This window comes from Nomascus leucogenys, chromosome 7b (assembly GCF_006542625.1).
Source record: "Nomascus leucogenys isolate Asia chromosome 7b, Asia_NLE_v1, whole genome shotgun sequence".
NCBI lineage: Eukaryota > Metazoa > Chordata > Mammalia > Primates > Hylobatidae > Nomascus > Nomascus leucogenys.
This window is the reverse complement of record NC_044387.1, coordinates 844,143-855,448: the sequence shown is the minus strand read 5'-3', so window position 1 is coordinate 855,448 and position 11,306 is coordinate 844,143. Positions and strand designations below refer to the sequence as shown.

Below are 11,306 nucleotides of genomic sequence, written 5' to 3'. Positions count from 1 at the left end.
GCCCCGCCCCTTGCCTCCGGGCGGACGCTGATCCGGGGCCTTCCCATTGGTCGCCTCTCGTGGCGAGCTCGGATTGGGCCACATCAGGCCGGGGCGGGTCCCATCGACCAATAGCGGCGCGGGGCTGGCGGGTGGGGCGGGGCCTCGCCGGCGCCGTCAAGTAGCCTGGGGGACCGGCCGGCGCGGCTCGGAGCGGGTGGGCGGCCCGGAGGCCGGAGCAGCGCGGCCGCAGGACTTGGAGCTCCGGCTGCGTGTTCACGCAGCGCTACCCGCCATGCGCCTGCCGCGCCGGGCCGCGCTGGGGCTCCTGCCGCTTCTGCTGCTGCTGCCGCCCGCGCCGGAGGCCGCCAAGAAGCCGACGCCCTGCCACCGGTGCCGGGGGCTGGTGGACAAGTTTAACCAGGTGGGACGGGGCCGGGCGGGGTAGTCCACCGTGGGCCTGGGGTCCCCCTCACCCTGGATCCGGGGTCCCCCCTCACCCTGGATCCGGGGTCGCCCCCACCGTGGGCCCAGGGTCCCCCTCACCGTCGATCCAGAGTCGCTCCACCGTGGTCCTGGAGTCCCTCTCACCCTTGACCCGGATCCACCCCCACCGTGGAACCAGGGTCGACCCCACCGTGGGCCTGGAGTCCCCTCACCCTCGACCTGGGATCGCCCCCACCCTGGGCCCGGGGTCAGGTGGTACCAAGCACTGTGGGCACTGTCTCCTCGCAGGGGATGGTGGACACCGCAAAGAAGAACTTTGGCGGCGGGAACACGGCTTGGGAGGAAAAGACGCTGTCCAAGTACGAGTCCAGGTGGGTGTTCTGGAGCACCCCTGTGGGTCTTGGCCTGGCCGTGTCTTGCCTTTGGTGCCTGTGTTAATGACAGGGAGACAGAACAGCCCCCGAGGCACCTGTCACCCGTCTGAGTCGCCTCGGCTTCTGCCTGAGGACTAATGGCTGGCTCCTCTCTGGCCTTCCAGCTTCTGCTCTGGTCCCTATCCCCTCAACAGACAGTGGCTTTTCAAAATGTAAACTGAAACACCAGCCCCACTTGTGCGAACCGCTCCTGGCTTCCCCTGACAGTGGGGTCCCCTTACTCTCTGTGCCTGGAGTCCTGGTCCTCCAGCCCCTGCACCCAGGTTGGCGGCATTGGTTCAGATTTTTCTTCACTGCCTTGGAGGCGCTGACGGTGGGCCCGTGGGGGCCTGTGTTTCAGCGAGATTCGCCTGCTGGAGATCCTGGAAGGGCTGTGTGACAGCAGCGACTTCGAATGCAACCAGATGCTAGAGGCGCAGGAGGAGCACCTGGAGGCCTGGTGGCTGCAGCTGTGAGTGCCTTAAAACCTCTTAGAAGATACTTTCTATTTTCCAACTTAGAATTTGAAATAACCTCAGACTTGGAAAGGTACAGGAACAGTACGGAGCTCCCACCTGCCTCACACCCACCTTACCCCTGCATTACCGTTTTTTATCACCAGCGTCAGCCATCAAAACCAGGAAATTAACGAGAAGATTCTGTCCACACCTAGACTCTTGTTTCCTGGATCTTACGATACTCTAGAGCATATGTTACATTCAGCTGCATGTTTGTTTTAAAGAACCGTGTCTGGTGGGATTCAGTGAATGTTTTCCTCCATCCTCAGGAAGAGCGAATATCCTGACTTATTCGAGTGGTTTTGTGTGAAGACACTGAAAGTGTGCTGCTCTCCAGGAACCTACGGTCCCGACTGTCTCGGTGCGTTTCTTCTTAGGGAAATCCCATGTCCTACGTCACTTCCCCTCTTCTTCCCATGATTCTTGGGAGGTAAAAGCACAGAGGGGACCTGGAGTGCATCAGCTTTCTGTAGGGTCTGGGACCCTGCCGGATGGCTGCCTCCCCCATCCCCAGCACAGCTTGGAGCACTTCGCACCCTCCAGCTGCAGCCTCACCACTAATCTCACGCTTTAGCGTAAAACTCTGAGTATGTCATCCCAGCTGTGCTGTTAATTCGGGTTCACAGACTCAGGTTGTTCACAGCTGAGTCCACTCACCTGAGAGTCTGTTCTGACTGGACCTGTCCAGGTGCTTCTCCCTGTGTGCACAGAGGTGACCACACCACGGCTTCTGTGGCTGCCATTGCAGAGAGCCCAGGGCACTGGGTGTCTTATCAGGCTGGGCGCATGGCCTTGATCCCCAGTGGGTGCCGCGGGACAGGGCTCTTCTGTGAAGAAGTGTGCATTGAAACTGAAGTCACGGTTTACTGTTTATAAAAGCCAATCGCGTGGTCAAGCAGGATCAGGTAGCAGAAGTTTCAGGTTCAGACCCCCCACCCACCCACCATCAGCCTTCTGCCAGCCCCTGCTGCTGTCCCTGGCATGCACTGGAGGCCGCAGCTGATGTTCCCACTCTCCCTGCAGTCCCCGCGCCTGAGGCGTCAGTGTCCCTGTCACCATGTTTCAGCTGAGGCTGCCCAAAGCCACACAAAGTGCAGTCATGTGTAACGACCAGGCGTGTTCTGAGAAATGCGTCATTAGGCAACTTTGTCACGGTGCAAACATCACAGAGCGCACTCCACACGCCTAGATGGTGCAGCCGTTCTGCACCTAGGCTGCCTGGCAGGGCCTGCTGCTCCCAGGCCGCACACCTGCACGGCTCGTGAGGGTCCTGAGTACTATGGGCCATTTGGCACGTGGTAAGAATGTGTCACCTGAACACATCTAAACATAGAACAGGTAATGAGGCGTATTGTGGTGTCACTAGGCAATAAGAGCCGCTCAGCTTTATTATCATCTTAGGGGACAGCTGTGCTACGCAGGGTCCCTTGTTGACCTAAACGTCATCATGCAGCACTTGGCCGTAGTGAAGTCCAGGAGCCTGTGGCTTGCTCCACTCAGGCGATCCACCGCCAGCCCTGCAGACCCCAGGAAATCAGTTTCCCCAAACACCCACTCCAAGCCTGCAGGCTCATGTACGTCCTCAGAATCGTACAGGGTTTGGGTGCCGTACGTTCTCTCTGTGTAAGAACACCCCACTGGTCACCACCAGGTGTGCTCTGAGCATGGTTTTGTGTCCCCCAAAGCATGCCAGGGCGGATCCCAGAGGCCCTGCAGCGGGAATGGCCACTGCAGCGGAGATGGGAGCAGACAGGGCGATGGGTCCTGCCGGTGCCACGTGGGGTACCAGGGCCCGCTGTGCACTGACTGCATGGACGGCTACTTCAGCTCGCTCCGGAACGAGACCCACAGCATCTGCACAGGTACCTGCTACGCCTGGGCTGGCCCCGGGGTTGAGGTGGGATGACAAGAGCCCCTTGCTGGAGCTGCCTGCCTAGATGGGAAGAGGGGCCTGTTGACCCTTTAACCCCAGATGTCCAGGGAAGCTTCGGGGGCCCAGAAGGATGAATGAAAACGTCAGAGGATAGAGGCAGAGGTTGTTAGGGGCACTTCCTGTCCCGTAACAACCCTCAGAAGGGAGAAGCTACTCACCTTTCTCTCTAGTCCAAAGTCCGCCCCAACCTTGCGTTGTGATGGGCCACGCAGTGCACAGGTCCTGGTGGTGCCGTGTGGGCCACCCACCAGCCCAGAGAGCCGCATCTGTCAAATCCCTGCAGGCCGTTATGAGTGGCATCTTTCCAAAGGACGTTTTCTCCCTGGTTGTCACTGATATATAGGAAAACTCTGGGTGTCTCGGACGTGAGTGTGTGGTTGGATGGCAGCCCCTAGGCTATTCTGGGCAGACGGACCTGTGGATCGCTAGTCAGGACCGGCCTCTCCGATTCTTACACCCCTCGCCAGTCAGGACTGGCTTCTCCGATTCTTACCCCCCTTGCTGTCTGTCTTTTGGATGTTGGCGTGGCATGGGCCACGCGTGGATCCGTGGCCGGAACACGCACACCCAGCCAGGCTACAGCTCCAGATTACGGATAGCTGCCTTCTCTCCAGGTTATTAAAAATTCCTTGGAGTCCTGGTTTGCTGAGAATATTCATGGGCACTGAAAACCCCGTGTTGCTTTTCCCTCTTAAATTCCTCACTTTTAAATGAGCCTTGTCCCCAAGCTGGTACCTGAGAGTGGGGTTCGTACCCAGGCCCGCCTTTGCCTTCCAGCCTGTGACGAGTCCTGCAAGACATGCTCGGGCCTGACCAACAGAGACTGTGGCGAGTGCGAAGTGGGCTGGGTGCTGGACGAGGGCGCCTGTGTGGGTGAGGAGCGGCCCGGGGGTGGAGGAGGGCGCCTGGGTGGGTGAGGAGGGGTACAGGGGTGGAGGAGGGGTCTGGGGGTGGAGGAGGGCGCCTGGGTGGGTGAGGAGGGGTCCGGGGGTGAGGAGGGTGCCTGCCTGGGTGAGGAGGGGTCCGGGGGTGGAGGAGGGCGCCTGGGTGGGTGAGGAGCGGCCTGGGGTGGAGGAGGATGCCTGCCTGGGTGAGGAGGGGTCCGGGGGTGAGGAGGATGCCTGGGTGGGTGAGGAGGGGTACGGGGGTGGGGGCTCCCCAAGGTCCACTTCTGCCCAGCCTATGCGTCCCCGTCCCACCAGCTGCTCCTGGTTCACGGCCCTCCCCATCTCTGCTGATTCTGGGTCATGGGAAGGGGACCATTGAGTGGATCCCTAGGCTCCCACACCTGTGATCCCACCATGCACGGGTCAGGAAGGACCCTGGGGCTTTCTTCGTACCTTCTGGACTGGGCAGGCATCGGGGCCACAGTGTCCTTGCTGTCGGATGGACCTGGGGCTGTGGGTCTGTGGTGCCAGCTGCCCCGAGTCGGCTGACGGTGCCTGAGAACTCACCCGAGTGTGTTCCTGGGAGGGAGGCCGCCGGCAGGGGGCCAGCTGTATCCCCCTGTGCGGGTTTCAGAAGACACACAGATGGGGAGTATCAGGGTGGTCCTGGCTGCACACATCCTGTGCGGGTTTCAGAAGACACACGGATGGGGAGTATCAGGGTGATCCTGGCTGCACACATGGTGGCAGAGGCTGGTGGGTCCCGGGGGATGTGGGCAGGGGCAGGGCACAGCGGCACAGCCAGTTCCCGGAGCAGGTGGGCAGGGCCGTGCTGCTGGCATGTGTGACGGAAACTGCCTTCTCCCCTCAGATGGCAAGCTCAGGGTGGTAGGGGGCTGCCCACGAGCTCCTGCTGTCCAAGGAGTGCAGCCCCCCGCTCACACCAGTGTGGCAAGCCAGCTCCGTGCCTGGCAGTGCTCAGCTGGGAGGGGGACGTCACCTCCCAACACAGGCCTCCAGGTTCTGGGCGGTGCCAAGGCTGGACATCCCCAGCCTTGTGCTGTGCTTGCCCCACCCTGTCCCCCGCATGGTGGGCACCACCTGCTTCTGCTGCATCTCTTCCCGCCAGCCTGGCTGTGGGCACAGCATTTACAAAGCCAGCCCTGCAGCGCCTCTGAGCTCTGGAAAAGCCGAAGGCTCTGACTCCACGGGGAGGGTCTGGGACTAGCTATGGCTTTCCCGCAGTCCAGGTGCCAAGTGGGCAGACAGAGGCTGCGCTGCCCCCTCCCTCTGTGGGCCTGGCTTTTGGGTTCACCCTTCAGCAGCTTCTTGGCCTCAGGCAAATTTGGGGCTTAGCCCCTGGCAGGTTCCACAGCTCTGGGGGGAAAGGGGGAGGGACATGGAGGTGTGGGGGGCGTGAGGTGCGGGGGGCGTGAGGTGCAAGGGGGCGTGAGGTGGGGGCTTGAGGTGGGAGGGGCGTGAGTTGGGGGGTGGCGTGAGGTGCCGGGGGGGGCGTGAGGTGCGGGGGCGCTCACTGTCTCCCCCTCACACAATGTGTCGCCATCCTCACAGGGCCCCTGCCCCGGTTGACACTGAGTGTCTTAAGGACAGGGCCTGGCCATCACCTCATCCCCTCCCCTGCCGCATGGGGCCTCCGAGGATGGCATTTGAGATGATTCCCCCTCAGGGGCTGCCCTCCTCCCTGCCCTTCCCCAGCTGGCCCTGGCCATGGGCTGTGTCAGGCCGTGATCGGTCCTCCCCGCTCCCTGGCCAGGCTGTCCTGGGCCGCTCACAGCTGTGCTGCTGTGTTCCAGATGTGGACGAGTGTGCAGCCGAGACGCCTCCCTGCAGCGCCGCGCAGTTCTGTAAGAACGCCAACGGCTCCTACACGTGCGAAGGTGGGCCAGGCGGGCGGGTCTGGGGGCTCTGCTGAGTTTCATTGCTGCCTTTGTAAACATTCATTTATGACTTCTTAGCATCACTTCTATACATCCTGCCTGCTCTGAGAACACTTAGTGTGGCAAAATAAGTCATAGGTATTTGCTGCAGGAAAATTAGAAAATTCAAGTAAGATGAAAACAATTAAAAACCCACGAATTCCCTGGAGAGCGCACCCTGCTCGTGCCTCCACTGCTCGTTCCCCCACTGCTCGTGCCCCCACTGCTCGTGCCCCCACTGCTCGTGCCCCCACTGCTCGTGCCCCCACTGCCCGTGCCCCCACTGCTCGTGCCTCCCTCCACTGCCCGTGCCCCCACTGCCCGTGCCCCCACTGCTCGTGCCCCCACTGCCCGTGCCCCCACTGCCCGTGCCCCCACTGCCCGTGCCCCCACTGCCCGTGCCCCCACTGCTCGTGCCTCCACTGCCCGTGCCCCCACTGCCCGTGCCCCCACTGCTCGTGCCCCCACTGCTCGTGCCTCCACTGCCCGCGCCCCCACTGCCCGCGCCCCCACTGCTTGTGCCTCCCTCCACTGCCCGCGCCCCCACTGCTTGTGCCTCCCTCCACTGCCCGTGCCCCCACTGCTTGTGCCTCCACTGCCCGTGCCCCCACTGCTCGTGCCTCCACTGCTTGTGCCTCCCTCCACTGCTCGTGCCCCCACTGCTCGTGCCCCCACTGCCCGCGCCCCCACTGCTTGTGCCTCCCTCCACTGCTCGTGCCTCCCTCCACTGCTCGTGCCCCCCCAGCACCCCACAGCGTGCCCTGCGTGATTTCCCACAGCGCCTGTCGGGTGTTTTCCACCCAGCAGCTTTTTGTGAACGTCTCTGTGTCTTGTGGCTTCTCTGTCACGCTGATGATTTTGGAGCATGCCGTTATTTCATACTTTTACAACAATGTCTATTGCTGGACATTTACGTCATAACAATTTTTCAACTGTTATAAACTGTGAACACTTGAAGGTAAAACTTTTCACATTCCTTATGATTTTCTTTGGATTAATTTCCAAATTGCTCAGTCAAGGGAATGTGTCTTTTAGGGCCATAGTGCCCCAGAAAAGTTGTGCTGATCCCCAGTCCCAGCAGCAGGGAGGAGGCCGACTCTGCCCTGTGTCTGTGACAGCCCCAGGCAGTTTTCACTGTTGGGAGTGCAGACAGTGGGTCCCTCAGTGAGTCACTATACTGGAAGCTGTGCGAGAGGCTCTAGTTATTCTTAGGAAGCTCCTGGCAGGCTGGCAAACCAGTGGTCACCGAGCTGGAGGTGGGTTTGTTTCTAGAATCTTTGTAGCACCCAGTTTCCCCCAAAGAGTTCCAAGCCAGGGGGTCTGCACCATGGCTCTCTGGGAGCACCTGCCGCACAGCAGGACGCAAGTGTGTGCTTTTGCCAGGAGACAGAGACAGATCGTTATGAAGCCGCTTAGTGATGAATGAGGAGAAAACCCAAATCCCGCTGGCACTGGTGCCTTGTGCGTGTCGGGGTCTGACGCTGGCTCCCTGTTGCAGAGTGTGACTCCAGCTGTGTGGGCTGCACAGGGGAAGGCCCAGGAAACTGTAAGGAGTGTATCCCTGGCTACGCGAGGGAGCACGGACAGTGTGCAGGTCAGTGACGGGGTCTGTGCTGGATGCAGGTGGACCCTTCCCAAGGGACCATGATGTGAATGGCCCCAGCAGGTACTGCCAGGGATGGGAAGCAGCTGAGACCCGTCCTGCAGACGTGGCTCCCCTAGGGTCACTGCGCACTCGCCCTGAGGTCCACATGAGACGCAGAAGCAGTGGGGGTTGGGGACGGGCTCTGCATGGCCGACCCCGGTGTGGATGGCGCTGCTGCACCAGCCTCTCGCCGGTGGCCTCGTTCCCCAGGTCCACCGCCTCCACTCTCCCTCCAGCTCCTGGGTGGCACCTGCCCCGAGGCTCAAGGCCAGGCCTGCCATGGTTGTGGGCTGCCTGGGTGAGCCTGGGCGTGGCTGGAACCCGGTGGAGAAAGTGGGTTTCCTGGGCAGGCGCGGTGGCTCACGCCTGTTATCCAGCACTCTGGGAGGCTGAGGCGGGTGGATCACGAGGTCAGGAGATCGAGACCATCCTGGCTAACACGGTGAAACCCCATCTCTACTAAAAATACAAAAAATTAGCCGGGCGTGGTGGCGGGCACCTGTAGTCCCAGCTACTCGGGAGGCTGAGGCAGGAGGATGGCGTGAACCTGGGAGGCGGAGCTTGCAGTGAGCCGAGATCACGCCACTGCACTCCAGTCTGGGCAACAGAGCGAGACTCCGTCTCAAAAAAAAAAAAAGGAAAAGAAAGTGGGCTTCCTGGGCGCGTGCCGGCCTTCCGGCCTCACCTGGAGGTCTCTTCTCTGCATTTTCTACCAGTTGAGGGCCCAACTTTGAGACGTGAAATTCTGCCCTCTTGAAGTCTTTCCTGACCTTTGCTCCTTTCTGTAACGTGACGTTTGTCATCGTTGTGCTTTCTTTATGTGAATGAATCTGAATGAATGAATGTCATAATCTGCGCATCTGCTAAGCGAAGTAATTATTAAAACGGAGTCTTTTAATTTTAGATGTTGATGAGTGCTCACTAGCAGAAAAAGCCTGTGTGAGGAAAAACGAAAACTGCTACAATACTCCAGGGAGCTACGTCTGCGTGTGTCCTGACGGCTTCGAAGAAACGGAAGATGCCTGTGTGCCGCCGGCAGAGGCTGGTGAGTGGCATGGCTCCCTCCACACAGGCTGCCCTCCCCTGCACGGCGGGGCTTGCACGTAGACTGGCTGCTTGGTCTGAAATCCACACAGACAGTGGCCTTGGGATGGCGAGGGGGATTCCCGGAAGACAGGTGCATTACACCTCTGTGTGGGCACACTTGCGCAGAGAGGTACCGGCTTCCTGAGGACGAAGCCCCAGGTTCACAGCTCAAACAGAACTTAAGGCGATGAAAGAGGAAGTCTCTGAAGCTCAGACCTCAGCGGGCGATGAGCAGAGGAGCAGACGCAGGAGAAGAGGCAGCTAAAGAGCTGGAAAAGTCTTCTGGGGAAGCTGCCCAGGGTGCCACAGAGACAGGGACAGGCAGGAAGTGGTGGAGGGCAAGCAGGTCCCCCATACCTGTTTCCTGGGGCTGCCTTACCAAGAACCGGGAACTTGAGGCCGGGCGCGGTGGCTCACGCTTGTAATCCCAGCACTTTGGGAGGCCGAGGCGGGCAGATCACGAGGTCAGGAGATTGAGACCACGGTGAAACCCCGTCTCTACTAAAAATACAAAAAATTAGCCGGGCGTGGTGGTGGGCGCCTGTAGTCCCAGCTACTCGGAGAGGCTGAGGCAGGAGAATGGCATGAACCCGGGAGGTGGAGCTTGCAGTGAGCCGAGATTGCGCCACTGCACTCCAGCCTGGGTGACAGAGTGAGACTCCGTCTCAAAAAAAAAAAAAAAAAAAAAAAAAAAAAAAAAGAACCGGGAACTTGGGGCTCCAGCAACAGAAATGTGCCTCTCACAGGAGCCAGAAGTCAGAGGCCTAGATGCAAGCAGGCTGCTTCCTTAGGAAGCTGGGGGGGCGTCTGTTCCGGGCCTCTGTCCTCGCCTGGGGACGCTGCCTGCTCCCCGTGTCTTCACGTGGTCTCCATGCGGTTGTCTGTCTCTGTCCAAACCTCCCCTCTTTGTAAGGACACCAGTCACTCATGCGCTTGTGTTAACTTGGCCATTGGTAAAGACCCTATTTCCAAACAAGGTCACAATCACAAGTACTGGGAGTAAAGACTTCAGCGTGTTTTGGGGGACATAGATCTGCCCATGACAGTCCTCACAGAAGTCTAGAATATAGAGAGTGGGAGAGAAGCAGTGTTCAAGGAGATACTGGCTAAGGGTTTTTAAGAATGAACAAGGCACGATTCAGATTCCAGAAGCTGTTTCCTGAGCAGGACAGATAAAAGCAATTCCACATCTAGAAGCATCGTAGTAAACAGCAACAGCAAGACAGAACTGAGGGGTCAGCAGAGACGGACAGGCCAGAAGACAAGGCTGCCTGCTACCCCCTCGGTCCCCTCTGCCCTAGGCCGGTCCTGCTTCTTGCCCCTCCCTCTTGCCCCTCCCTCCCCCCCACCCTCGGTCCCCTGACCCTCGGTCCCCTCTTGTCCCTCCCTCCCCCCCACCCTCAGTCCCCTCTTGTCCCTCCCTCCCCCCACCCTCAGTCCCCTCTTGTCCCTCCCTCCCCCCACCCTCAGTCCCCTCTTGTCCCTCCTTCCCCCCACCCTCAGTCCCCTCTTGTCCCTCCCTTCTCGCACCACCCTCGGTCCCCTCTTTCTCCTCCCCCCACCACCATCGCTCAGGCTCCCATTCTGCCAGGCTGCAAGGAACCCCTTGCCGCTCCCAACTCCACATCCTCCACACCCGCAGCAGTGTGGCGGCTCTGAAATGCCGTCTGCCTCATCTCTCATCTGCTTTGGTGGAAACGGGGGTCTCCGAGCTGCCCTTGGATGGCTGCGTCCGGGGCCTTGAGCCAGGACTGGACGGGCAGGCCCTGCACATGCCGCTGCTGTCCCAGGAAAGGCCTTGTCCCCAGGGCCCTTTGTGCCCAGCTTTGACGACCTATGCTTGTTTTCTGACAGAAGTCATAGAAGGAGAAAGCCCGACACAGCTGCCCTCCCGCGAAGACCTGTAATGTGCCAGACTTGCCCTTTAAATTATTCAGAAGGACGTCCTGTGGAAAAAGTGGCCCCGAGGATGCCGCCCCCTGCAGCGGACAGCCGGGGGGGGCGGGGAGAAGCCGCCTGCTCTCTAACGGTTGATTCTCATTTGTCCCTTAAACAGCTGCATTTCTTGGTTGTTCTTAAACAGAGTTGTATATTTTGATACAGTTCTTTGTAATAAAATTGACCATTGAAGGTAATCAGGAGGAGAACGGGTGTGGGTTTGTCTCATTAATCAGGACGGACCTTTACCACTGAGTTTGCACCTGTCCTGCCGGAGCCGGGAGGTGACCAGGGCTGCCGACGTCTGCAGAGGCAGCAGGTCTGCTCCTGGGCTGGTGGCTCTGCTGTCTCTGAACAGGGCTCACGTGCCGCTTGGGGGAGGAGGGGAGGGCGCTGCCTTGGGCGAGAACCTGAAGACGTGACCAGGTGGGTTTCAGGGGTCCAACCTATGGGCCCCTCTTCAGTGATTCAAAGGATGTACAAGCAGGGACCCTCAGGCAGGGGAAAAGCATATTTGGGGGCT

The 11,306-nt window shown here is 59.8% G+C and overlaps 1 protein-coding gene across 3 annotated transcripts; it reads left to right on the top strand.

Annotated features, from left to right (window-relative positions):
- The first annotated feature begins 121 nt into the window (after nt 1-121).
- Nucleotides 122-10,989, top strand: CRELD2 (cysteine rich with EGF like domains 2). 3 transcript variants are annotated; one of them, XM_030815332.1, is made up of 11 exons: nt 122-403; nt 715-797; nt 1,201-1,311; nt 1,627-1,718; nt 3,043-3,219; nt 3,758-3,904; nt 4,068-4,163; nt 5,992-6,075; nt 7,613-7,708; nt 8,664-8,804; nt 10,700-10,989. In XM_030815332.1, the coding sequence occupies exons 1-11, from the start codon at nt 275-277 to the stop codon at nt 10,750-10,752; spliced, it is 1,209 nt and encodes a 402-aa protein (XP_030671192.1). In that variant the 5' UTR covers nt 122-274; the 3' UTR covers nt 10,753-10,989. The 3 variants fall into 3 exon arrangements, with proteins under 3 accessions (XP_030671192.1, XP_030671191.1, XP_030671190.1); XM_030815331.1 differs by lacking the exon at nt 3,758-3,904 and having other exon boundaries at nt 10,703-10,989; XM_030815330.1 differs by lacking the exon at nt 3,758-3,904.
- Nucleotides 10,990-11,306: the final 317 nt, after the last annotated feature.